Here is a 13342-nt window from a genome sequence, read left to right on the forward strand (position 1 = left end):
CACTATTATACCTACGTATAATAAATACAGTTTATTAGTAAGGTACACAAAGTCTTATTTAAAAAAAAATATAGTTGTTCCTTCGCTTAGTTTACGAGTACAAAAATCTAAACAAAAATTTGGAAGAATAGATACTAGTTACTTAATTAACATGGCAAGTTTAATTTGAGCCGATTACAAAGTACAGATTTGGCAGTGCTTCGTCTGTGTTTTTACTGATGCAATAGTCGAAGTGTTAAGTGCCGACAAATATTTGTGAAGCCTAATTTCCACCACAGAGACAAAATGTGCAGTGTGCTTTTTACGGAGTATCAGTCAGCATACAAAATTAAATAATAAACTTAACACTAAAGGACATCTTAGGAACACTATTTCCGATTATTTGAACATTAATCGAAGTTAAGTACATACTAAAGGCGTAGAAGTAGACGCTAAGTGCTATAAGTGCTACTTAATTTTGATTAAAGTATTAATAACCTGCCGTAATTCAGTCGAAATAATAAGTCACTATTCTTACAGCTAGGTGAAAAAACTTAACAAATTCTAGAGATACATTTCAATAATTCTTTTACGATCATGTGCAACATTGAATATTGAACATTAAATAAAATTAAAAACGAAGGTGCTTTTTACTTAAAAAAAGCAGTGAATATACAGTGTATTTTTTTGAAAAAAAAAATTATATGTTCATATTCAATGTCAATTGGTGCCCCAGTATGGTATTTAATACTGCAAATACGTATTTGCAAACTACTCGTTTGTACTAATATAGTACGAAATTAATCAAAAGTGCAGTTAAGTATGGCTTTATCAGTGGGCTATTTAGAACAAATATTAACCACCTGTGGTACTGGAATACAACTTTTATAATGGCCATGAAAATTATTAGAATGACAGCATTTTAATAATTTGTAGTGTCTATTAATAACTCCTACATCAGAATATTTGCAAGTACCCTACTTCAATATAATAGCTATAGCAATACTGACTTTTGGTCCGACGAAGCGCTTCTGAATTATTTTATAGAAGTTGAAGTAAAAAATAAATAATGTAACAAAAAACCTATACAATAAATAAAAGGCGTTTTCTAATCTAGCGAGTACCTACTTAATAAGTGATAATTTTCTTAAATCTAAGTCAAAACCTGGCTCGTTATTATTACAATAAAGAAAACCAACAAACAGGATTTTCGAATACTTTACCTTACTCACTCATTATCATTTTCTCCTAAGGTTATAATACAAAATTACATTACCTTTACATCCCGTTAATATTAAGTACACTATTACAAACATTAAATAAAAAATCGCACATGTACGAATATGCCTGGAAATGTTATTGATACAGATACAGAAAATTAATATCACTGGAATTACTATGTGATATTAATAAAATTAAATAAAACATTTTTTTTAAGAATGGTGAACTATGGGTATCAAAGTCTACAAATAATTTTCCAGTACACCAATTCCAAATAACTAGGTTGTGTTACTCAACACTGAACTATATCTCATTTCCAAAATGGGAGTTAGGTATTCTAACAATTGTTTCCTTACCGACCTTATCAGTATCAATGAGAGAACCAGAACTATGTTTCTTAGTCTTAGGAGCAAGAGGAGGTACTTCGCTGCAAGTTGAGAAATTATCATCTCCCCTTGAACTCCCTGCTGTGCTGAATTTTTTTAAACTGCCTGTGGCCAATGATCCATTTGAAGATGAGCAATGAGGTGGTATGAGAGGTACTTTCTCAGGCAAGTCTCGGCTTGAACTTGGCTTATAACTACAAGCGCTGTCTGTCTCTGGACACCCTCCCATATGTATCCACTCTTGAATCCTATCAATCAAGACAAATCTTAATGTAAAAGTGTATGAAAAATAAGTGATTGTGATTTTGTAGGACATACTTCAGTAACTAGTGAGCTTTTTTTGTTTTATATAGATAATAAAAGAGCGGATTGAGCTCATTAATAGCAATCGTACCATTTTATGTGCAAGTTAATCAATATTCGCCAATGCTAGAAGTCAGGAGCATTCATGGACTTACTAATGATGTGATGAGCAATAGTAACGACAACCATAAACATCAAAAGCTACTTTTTACCGGGATTTGATGTACATTATTTAAAAATAAATTGAGTAGGTATTTATTAACTGTATTTGAACACAAGTCATTACTCTCACTAATTAGCTATCATAATTATCTATCTATCTCATAATTATTAGTCAACATCATTGACACTGACCCAGTGGCATATGATCTATAACAAGTCCTATAAATGTCACCTTAATATAACTTAATCTGCAAGAAATTTAATAAAGTAACTGGTATTTTTAATTGGTAAAGAATTCGGGTATAAACCATAAAAACAGGGACTAACCTATTTACGATTTCTTCAAAGTTTGGTCGTCTTAATGGGACATGTCGCCAACATTCAGTCATTAGGGTATACATAGGTTGCGGGCAGGCACTTGGTGAAGCTAATAATTCACCTCCTCGCACCATAGAGATTACTTCTTGATTGCTGTATCTGTATTATTTAAAAGATAAAATTAGAAAATTGATAACTCTTTAAATAAACCAAAAAAGCTGTGTTTATTACAATTGCAACTTGTGCTTATTACAGTGCTAGTATAAAGAAAGTGATTTATTAAACAAGTTTTATAAATAATATAGGTTCCTAAACAAGCATGCAAATGAACTATCAAATTACTTCCCAATATGTCACATTACACATACCCATAATAAGGTTGTAATCCATAACTATAAATCTCCCATAAAACAACTCCATATGACCAAATATCACTTTCTGTTGTAAATTTGCCATACAGAATTGATTCTGGCGGCATCCACCTCACTGGAAGTAAACTTTTAGATTGCACCTGTAAACATTTATTAATGATTATCCTATTTATTTAATATAATATATTTAGATGGAATAAAGACTTACTCTGTAATAATCTGAACTGTAAATATCTCTAGATAATCCAAAGTCTGAGATTTTAACTACAAAGTCATCAGACACTAAGCAATTTCTTGCTGCCAGGTCTCTATGAACATAGTGATGGGACGCAAGATAATGCATACCGGAGGCAATGTTATAAGCTATATTCAGTAATCTTATTGGTGGCAACCCTTTACCAGATGGTGGAGCTCGACCCATTAGAAACTCATGCAAGTCACCTCGGGCCATGAATTCAAATAACATACATAAAGGTTCCTCTCTTAATGCAACTCCAACAATACAAACTATGTTTTCATGAGTCAACTCTGAAATTAAGTCAATTTCTCTACGAAAATCTGCTTTTGTTTTAGCAGATGCATTTTCTTTGAGAGCTTTAACAGCCACATATTGTGTATCTCCATTCTTTTTAAGAGCACCTTTATAGACTTTACCAAAAGCTCCCTCACCCAACTCCTCGAGAAATTTAATTTGTGATAAAGAGTACTGTGGAACTCTAATTACACCATTGCCCCTAACATTTCTTGTCAAATGTGGCTGACTACTATTGTTCTGATTTGTTAATAACTCATTCATTTCTATTGGAGAATTGAGTCTTGAATCACCATAAATATTTTTGTCTGCATTAGGTAAATTCATATCTCTTATAGTAGAAGCACTTTCTTTCTTTTTACGTTTCATGACACATCCAATAGAACCAGAAATAACCAAAATTAAAAAAAAGAAAATTGCTAGTATGTATATCCAAATTTTATGAGCACATTTTGGAATGTCACATAATTGTTCAAATTTTCCATCATTATCTACAACACACCAGGGTTGGGATTTTACTCCACCTGGATTTCTGCAATAACTGTGACGACCAGCTAATTCAGGATGATCAGACATTTTAACTATCATTTGTTTTGACCAGGCCACACAAGGCATACCATTTAAAGCCACATTAACTCGACCCAAATACCCACTCCCATCTTCCCAATAGCACTCGTCATCAGACACAATTAATGTACCAATACCAATTTTTAAACATCCAGGATCATCTTCAGGCAGATCTTGACATTCTTCTAATGTTAATTGTTTGCCAATGTGGGGATGTCTCTTAGCAATAGCATATTCAGTCTGACAAAGTTCTGTTTCTAATATTTCACAATCTTGTTTACAGACTCGTTTTAATACTGTAGAGTTGTATCTGAAGTTGAACATGTCTATTGGTGCATTAATATTATCTGCTAATTGAGGTTGAAATCCATTTGATAAACTATCATAATATATAACTTTTGGTATGTTGTCATTATTTATTTCAGAAACAGATTGTAACTTAAAAATTTTCTTAGCTGCATTATAAAATTTCTTATTTGTAGACATGGGGTCCCTGCAAATTGGAAATGTGGAGTAGCAAAGACTTGGCACTGCATACTGCTCACACTGAGAACTGATATCATTGGAATATTTTGTTACTTGAAATGCTTTAAGTAACTTTTCTTCTAAAGCAGCTTGGGTTGTATTATATGGTATATAAACAAACTGTCCACTTAAATGAGACTTGCATACTATTCCAACATACTCTTGACAAATTGGCTCTAAGTATTTTATAACAGTGGAATTCTTGTTGGATGTATCCTCTCCTATAATCATACCTTCAGACACTAATTTTGGTGTTGTTTTAATATCAGCAATATACTTGTTATCATCATCCTTAGAAAATTCAAGAGTAGATAACTCATTATTCTCAGTAGTATCATTTTCAACAATTAGCCTAGTTGTGAACTTTTTTTCATAATTCTGTTTAATAACACAAGTGTAATTACCACTATCAGAAGGATGTAACTTAACTATTTCAAGAACAGTTCCAATAGTACCATTGGTGTTGTCAACTTCAGTCAAAATGTTGATCCTGGTGCTTTCAGCTAATGTTCTGTTATAGTCTTTCAACCAATATACCTTCACATTCTTCATTAGAGTTTCAACAATATGGTCTGGTAGTACTGTTGATGAAGTTTCAATTCCACCTTTATTCTTAGTGAATTTCTCAACTTTAGTAAAGTTCAAGATAGCTTCACACTTTAATTGAGCATCATTTCCTGGACGCTTTCTAACAACTGAGGGACGAGTTTTCGGAAAATAAATATCGAGTTGTATAATCCATCCTTTTTGTTCGGACGAAGTATTTGGTTTCAGTAACGATTGAGGGTTACTTTTAGTTAAAATGGGACTAACGTATAAAATTGTAACTATTACAAACTGGAAGAGTTTCATGTTAAACATCAATAATTTTGCTATCATGCAGTATTATCATCTTGAGTCATACAGTTTTTCGAATAAGTTTCTGGTTTATAATATTATGCCCAAGAGAATCGTACCGCACTTATTTATTATTGCAATCATGAGAATAGGAAAATTAAACACTCGGTAATGTATCGTTTCACTGTTGGCTATTGAATTTTATACTTTACTTAAACGTCAATTAAAATTGACACAATGTCTGATGTCAAATGAAATAGTAAACAATATATTATAATTCTGTGGTATCCTTGCAGTAAACCAACAATCAACTAATGCCCAAACCCAATAACGTATCTCACTCAATTTTTGACCATCTCATATCTTAATCCAAATATTGATAAAAGTAACGCCAATAACCAATCGACGGATTGTAATAGCCATCTGTGATCTGTCGCTAAGAGCTATCCATGGTAGGTCGGATTGGTTTATGTGGATAGACCTTTGTATCAAAATGACAGTTAATTGCCAATATCGTATCTTAAGATTTTAACTTACACCAGTTTATTTAAATATTTAATGAGCTATCTGATATGTTTTAAACATAGACATGTATATTGTAACATCATTTCTACGGTTTTATTTACTTTATTTGGTTTATATTGATTATCAAATATAAGTGTAAAGAGCGAAGAGATTGCATTCTATCCGTCGCCTAAATTGGATTGTCTTCGTTGGGTTTCTTTGTTGGGATGTAAAAATGAGATCAATCGACTGTCACGGTCTGATCTCAGATTGTTTTCAATTTGTGATTGTGAATAAATTATTCGGTTCGGGCGTTAACGGTTGACTTTTTTCATTTAATGATTAAAACTATTTCACCATGTACACGATTCTTGTAAATCACTCATGCATTTCATTGACTTCGAGCTTATAAACTATCATTAATTCATTAGTGGTTATTTGCTCTTGTCTAGAGATAGCCCAGTTCTTACAGACCCGAAACAAAAATGAAAACGTGAAGGGGAAGATTGATTTTTTTTTTAAATCGTTAATATTAATGTGAGATGTCGTCAATGGTTTTAAGTTCATAGCTTTTAGTGACTTGAAAACGTACATCTGGCTTAAGTGAAAAATACCTTTATTTAACAAAAATACAGCAAATTGTTTATTTTTTATATATTAATCTTTTCCCAACGGAGAAAGATTGAAACAGACGTTTTCAAACTTGCCATCTCAGTTTTTTTGCGCCATTCACGAATCCCGATACCCGCAAATAACGATTTCCGGACGTACAACGAGGCATTGTTACTGAATAAAACAATTGCAATTATTAAATAATTAAGTATTATTTACAGGATATACCTTCAACCATAATTAACATTTTTTAGGTATTAATATTACCAATCTCTGATATGGTTACTTTTCCATTTAATAGAAAAACTAAAATTTAGAGATACGATCTTTAAATATTTCATTTTTACTTATCATTGCATATTCCGTAATTTCATATACATAATCCCGTGGAAATATTAATTAGGTACATTGCCAATTGATTTCCTGTTACCAATTAAAGTTTGAAAACCACTGAATTTTTGTATGACACTTGGGATCGGAGTTGGATCGAAATTTTTGTATATTTATATAACCCCGTCATTATATTTAGGGTAAAGATGGAAAATTGAGATTGTATTTCCTAAATTACTAAAAACAGCCGTAATTTGATCCGTAACTAAGAACAAAAAGCTATGATCTTCTTAATATGTAAATGACGTGTTACGTTGTTTGTTCGCTATGGACTACTAATCTACCGAACCGATATCAATCAAATTTGCACACTGTGTGCATTTTGATCTAACTTAAAAAATAGGATAGTTCACATCTTAATTTATACCAGCAATATTATTTTATTGCAAATATTTGTTTATTATTTGATAGAAATTTAACAGATGGCGCTGTATTAAAAGTACCAACGTTTCACATAAGCAACCTTCCACATAAGTTCTCCTACCGTTTCCCTTTAATAATTTACTACTATGTAATATAACAAAAACCTTAGCCACAACAACGCTTGGCCGAGTCTGCTAGTTAAATATATATTAGGTGCTTGGGCTGGCACAGTTCGATTTCAAGGCCTTAGTGAATAAAATGTAAAAATTTTTTTTACTCTAAGGGTCTGTTTCACAATGTCCAGAGAAGTTCCAAATAAGCTATTTTTTACTTATTGGTAGGACAAAGACAATTGTTGCGTTTCACGTAATCTGTCAAATAAGACAATATAAATCTTTTTTTTGTAACATTCAAGCGATAATGCGATTTTCTTATGAAAAGGTACACATCAAAATTTCCCTTGGAAATTTTATCTTCCGAATAATTTATGTGTTGCATAGGTATTTGGTTGAAACAGTCCCTTAATATACACAAATGTCTGATTATTGCACCAGCTAGATTATAAAGAAATTGGTTCTATAGCAATGCAGGCAGATATCATAGGAAAAATACAAGTAGGATGTAAATACTAAGAAAACCTTGTAACTGTGATATTGTTGTTGAATTAATTATTATTTTATATTAAATAACATTTCGGTTTTAATAAAATTTAAAACATATTATACACAATATTCCTCAAATCTGATATTAATATTAGTTTAATATTAATTTTGTTATAAAATACTAACTGAAACATTAAATTAAATGAATAGTGAATTTTAAATAAATTTCAAGGATATATTAAACTGAACCTGACACACTCTCACTGCTTTGTTTATGAAAGAACTTCTTCTATTTCATCACATCAAGTCATGTTGCAGTTGTTAATTGATAACACACAACCAAGTCACAACAATTGTTATAAAATTATTTTAGCTATGTGTCATAAATTCGTTTCATTTTTAATCGCCAATATTCTTCCTCTAGTCTCATTAAGTCAATCCTTTTTTCATGAATCTCCTTTTCTTGTTGCATTCTGGTTTCATGCAGCTGTCTCTGTTGCCACATGACTTCTTCCCTGCTTTTCTTTGCGAGGAGGTATATTTCATGTTCATGGTCTTGATTACAACAATTTGATTTCAAACTAAAAAATATAGGAAAACCGACAAGTCTCTTTATTGTATCTATGTGCAAGTAAAACAAGAACAATAAATAATAGTATTTCACCCTATTAGATATGGATTTAAAACTTACTTATTTTTCTTTTTAGTTTTTTTTGAGGAACTTCCTGCTGAAAATACTTCCCCTACAGTTGAGGTTTCTGGTTCCACAATCTAATAATAAAATTAACTTTATCAAAATAATATAATAAAATATTAAATATTATCTATTTAAAATCAAATGCAGATTTCAACTCACATCACAAAAATATTAATAGAAGAATAAATCTTGTTTGATTTACCTATACTTCCTCACTGAAGAAATTGAAAACCAAACATTTATAAAAAATAAGGTTTTGCCAAGATCTGTGCTACTATGTCAACCTCAAACTTACCAATTCCACTTCTGGTAAAATAAACTCATTACTAGTTGAACTACTATCTCTTCTCTCAGTAGACATACTTTTAGCCCTAGTTTTCATATTCCTCCATTGATTGAGAATTTGGGGCAAATCTCTTTTGTTACGCGAAACTCTGTTGAAACTATAAACAAATTAAAAGTTCCACATTATCAACAGGATTTTTTTTCTAATGTGTGGACAGTATCAAACACACCTAGTCACAACCTCCTCCCAAGCCTTTTTTTTCGCAGCATTAACTTTAGTTGTTGTGTCTTTATTTTCCAATATATCAGCCCGCTGCAGCGCCAAGGTTCGAAGGACCTCCTACGTATAAGAAAAATTTGTAATGCTATTAAAGTGACATGTATACAATGGGAAAAGGTTGATTCAGTTAAAATTCAATATTATGATGAACTGCTACTATAATTGCTACTAATTTACTTTATCATAATCATCCCAATTGCTGGAGCGTACACGTTTATTTGTTGACTCATTCATTTACTTAATATTTAATAATTTAAGTGAAAATATGGTCTAACGCTAATAAGAGAAACATTAGTAAACAAAAATAACATTAGTCATAGTCAACCCATAAACATTCAACGTTAAAATCACAGAGGAGAAAAAAGCCTCAAAACTGTAAGGTATCGACTACAGACTACAAAGATTGTTGACTAAACACAACGTTTGTTTAATTTCAAAATAAAATCGTTACTATTCATAAATCACCTTAAAAAATCCTGTAACATAAGAATTGATAATTTACTTACCTCAATGTCATAATACATATATATATAAACGATTAAGCACAAAAACCTGAAAGGTTAATCATATTTACCGAATGATTGTTGTTTTTTTTTTGTTACAACTGCCTTGTAACTATAGAATTTCCAGAAACCAATTACAATTGTGAGACATATAATATCTGCAATCTAAACAAAAATGCCTTATTTTACCTAGACAATTTAAAATGTGTATGTTGCGTAGTTTCAAAGATTTAAGCATACAAAGGGACATAGGGACAGAGAAAGCGACTTCGTTTTATACTATGTAGTGATAGTGATAGTGATGATGATGAAAAGCAGGTTTTTATTATGTATTGTTATTTCCGTCGTTGGAAAGCTCCGATAATATACGCGTTCGATCGCTGCTAAATAAACTGTAATGGGCTGTATAGATCTATATTAACTGAACAATGTATTCAAGGTATTTAATTGGTTGAGGATTAATGCTGTATTGGTTAAAATCGCTTCGAAAATTAGCCATTATTTGTCGTAAAAAGTAAATTACAAAAAAAAGTTATTGTGGGTTATCCATAAGAGATAGACATATACCATCACTTTTCGGACTTTTCTGTAGATCTTTTCAATGTGTACAATACTTAGTACATTATTTTGATAAAACTCGTAGGGTTCAGCCTGCGTTTGCAATGTAAGCGGAAAAAATGTAATTATTTACGACATCACATCAAGAAACCTCAAAAATAACGGTACTTCTCCACTATTTAATGGATTTTATTACACATAAAAACCTTCCTCTTTAATCACTCTATCTATTTAAAAAAACCGCATGAAAATCCGTTGCGTAGTTTCAAAGATTTAAGCATACAAAGGGATATAGGGACAGAGAAAGCGACTTTGTTCTATAATATGTAGTGATGACAGAGTTAAAGATAAGTTATTGGAAATGAAAATCACATGCAATTCTTTCTATTTGGAAAAGACAATGATGACATCGCAACCCATGACCAAGACTAATAAAAATATGGCTTAGTCTCAAAGTGGAGCTAGGAAAATTAAAATTATAGATTCACTGCCCGAGAAATAATTTTCATTAACATACACAGTTATAAACGTATAAACGAAGTCTAGAAAATAGAATTGGATAAGCTTTGATGTTTTGACCGGTGTATAAGGAGAGTCAAAGAAAAATAAAAAGATATAAGAAATAAAACTGATGTGATTCATAAAGCTTTATCGAGTGTTCTTCCAAATGAAAATAATATCTAAACGAAAGATAGATGAACATTAGAATCTTCAATTTCTGTTATTGTTACATCAAGCCAAGAACTCCATGACGAATTTCTAAAAATAATATTAAAGGAGAGCTTCTTCTTATCTTGGAGTGGAGATTGAAATGGTAGATGATGATATTGCAATTCACCAGTTATCTTAAGTAAAATGAATGCTTAAAGTTTCGGAATGAAAGTGCTAAACTAATTCCACGCCCATTATCAAAGAATAAGTTGTTGTACACACTATGTTAACATAGGTATAGTTTTATACTTCAAAATTATAGGCAAATGTGCAAGGTGCTCTGGCATATTTGCCGGTTGATGTAACTTAAGTTTTGCGTGTTATGCTTTAAGTGTGACGTCTAGAATCTTCGATAGCGAATATAATAGATTTTTAAAATATGGGATAGCTCCCGTATGTTGTAACTATGGAAGACTAAATACTGAATATGGAAGACTAATTTCTGTATACACGTTTTTTGTACATATTTCCAGGTCTCTATTATCTACTCTCGCTAATAAATGTAGTCTGAGTACCAAAAATAAGACTTGGCTTAAAGGTCTCGTTACCAGGCCATAAAATTATTTTAAAAAAAAATGTAGTCTCGACTCTAGGGATGGCGATTCTTTACGAAAAAGATCGATTTTTAAATCGATTCGAATCGTAGTCTAATGAATCGATTCACGAAAAAATCGAGGCCTACAAAATCGATTCTTAAAAAATCGATCTTTTTTTCAAGTTTGCGTTTACAATGTAAATTTGTATCAATTTTACTAAAAACAAGATTAATATTGCAATTAACGATATCTTATCAATAAAATCAGGGAATTCAAAAATAACAATTATTTTTATTACCGTATCAAACTATAAGATCAACTATAAAAAAAAATAAGTATTTATGTACTGAATGTTTTTATTGATTGCAAAAAAGTAAAAAATAAGGTAAGAGTTAAAAGTTTAAATATTAAGCATTGGGAATTATAACTGGTAAATAAATAAAAATCGATAAATTAAGATACGAATTGCTTTAAAAATTGATATTTTTCGGAAAGAATCGCCATCCCTAGCCTGGCGATTACTTGATTAAAATAAAATTAGAGTAAAAGCGATAGTTTATTTTTAAAATGAAAATGGGAGCTTTACTATTTTTTCTGTAAACAAGATGAATAATTTGATGCTTTGACGTTAAATAGATAATTGGACATAAAGTAATCGTGAATGAAGTATGAACACTTCCATCAATAAGAATTCCACATATTACTTATTAGTTATTTCAATGCTGATTATTCCTGTGTAAAAGTAAATTTAAATGATAATCACAACTAACAGAACAAACTGAAAATAATAGCGTCAAAGTAAAAAATAAGAAGCGCTTTACTTATTTACTTACCTACTCTCAATTAGTTTTTATTTCGCAACAAACACTACATGAAAATCTGATGAAAATCAATCATGAAAATACTCATATTACGCTAATAACAGTATTCATTAAACGACAACAACAAATGAATAATGCAATATCAATCGTCACAGATTATAAATACATAAAGTCAAAGACTACAAACGTAACTTTTTTATTAAAGAGAGGCGAGTAAAGGATACTAAACATACAGCCATCTCGCGAGTTTATGAGTAGTTAACTCTTTAACCGGCAGCACTCTTATAATTCAGGCACATTCAACTAAATGCAAATAATTGTATGGTTTATACCAAAACAGAAAAAATCGAATGTCGATTTTCAAGGGTGATATATCGATTCAGTGAATCGATACAGTACTTCATATCGATTTAAAAAAATCGATATTTTCTGCTCGAAAAATCGATTCTTCGATTAATCGATCTCAGATCGCCATCCCTACTCGACTCTCGAGTCTGTGGTATCGTAATCGGCCGGTATCAAACCGAAATTGTAAGGTTAGGTATTTTTTATTTATAAGTTTAAAGTATTTGAAATATAAGCATTATCGCTTGTGTTATTTATTACTAAATATCAAGTTGTTAAGTAAATCGCAATGCCGAAAAATAAAAAACAAAAGAAAGAAAGTTCAAGCAGCGATAGTGATGACGGACCAGTTGACGTAAGTATCTTTTTAATGTATATTATACGTTCTTACAGCAATATTCGTATTTAAGCTAGTTATATCTATTTATTTTAATAGGAATTATATTCAGTAGTTCCGCTTAAACTGGTTCTTATTAAATGTTGTTTTCCGGTAACCTAGATATTTAAGCTATCGTTAAATGTGTAAAATTTAAAAATAATATAGGTTCAAGTCAATAAATTTTATCATAATAATTACAGAGAAATCCTCCTCCAGAAAAAAAGGCCAAGGTCAGTACCAAAACAGACGACAAGGAGCCGACTTGGGTTTTACAGGGCAAAAAACTTGTAAAAGTTAGAGAATTTAAAGGAAAAGTTTATGTTGATATTCGAGAGTTCTATGAAAAAAATGGTGAGTTATTACCTGGAAAGAAAGGCATATCCTTACAACCAGATCAGTGGAGGAAACTATTATCTTTAGGAGATGAAATAAATGAAACAATAAGTTCCATGTGTTAATTTAACTAAACTTTTCATATTTAAATAAACTTGTTGATCATAATCATGTGTATTATTTTAAAATGAAACAGACAAAGAATTTATGGAAATAAAACAA

At 30.9% G+C, this 13342-nt stretch overlaps 3 protein-coding genes across 4 annotated transcripts; 1 reads left to right on the top strand and 2 right to left on the bottom strand.

The window, feature by feature from the left end:
* Positions 1–236: 236 nt before the first annotated feature.
* On the bottom strand, positions 237–5479 carry LOC111001102 (tyrosine-protein kinase transmembrane receptor Ror). The gene is made up of 4 exons (XM_022270810.2): positions 2949–5479; positions 2738–2880; positions 2379–2528; positions 237–1834 (listed from the first exon to the last, which is right to left on the bottom strand). Exons 1-4 carry the CDS (start codon positions 5241–5243, stop codon positions 1504–1506), a joined length of 2919 nt encoding a protein of 972 aa, XP_022126502.2. The 5' UTR covers positions 5244–5479; the 3' UTR covers positions 237–1503.
* Positions 5480–7893: 2414 nt separating this feature from the next.
* On the bottom strand, positions 7894–9269 carry LOC111001103. Of its 2 annotated transcripts, none has more exons than XM_022270812.2 (5): positions 9112–9269; positions 8885–8994; positions 8665–8803; positions 8364–8443; positions 7894–8253 (listed from the first exon to the last, which is right to left on the bottom strand). In XM_022270812.2, the coding sequence occupies exons 1-5, from the start codon at positions 9166–9168 to the stop codon at positions 8046–8048; spliced, it is 594 nt and encodes a 197-aa protein (XP_022126504.2). In that variant the 5' UTR covers positions 9169–9269; the 3' UTR covers positions 7894–8045. The 2 variants fall into 2 exon arrangements, with proteins under 2 accessions (XP_022126504.2, XP_022126503.2); XM_022270811.2 differs by having other exon boundaries at positions 8665–8812.
* A 3280-nt stretch (positions 9270–12549) lies between these two features.
* LOC111001099 (RNA polymerase II transcriptional coactivator) lies at positions 12550–13288 on the top strand. Its single transcript, XM_022270807.2, has 2 exons — positions 12550–12763; positions 12988–13288. Exons 1-2 carry the CDS (start codon positions 12698–12700, stop codon positions 13243–13245), a joined length of 324 nt encoding a protein of 107 aa, XP_022126499.1. The 5' UTR covers positions 12550–12697; the 3' UTR covers positions 13246–13288.
* The last annotated feature ends 54 nt before the right edge of the window (positions 13289–13342 follow it).

The sequence above is a fragment of the Pieris rapae genome, chromosome 9 (genome assembly GCF_905147795.1).
Source record: "Pieris rapae chromosome 9, ilPieRapa1.1, whole genome shotgun sequence".
Lineage (NCBI taxonomy): Eukaryota > Metazoa > Arthropoda > Insecta > Lepidoptera > Pieridae > Pieris > Pieris rapae.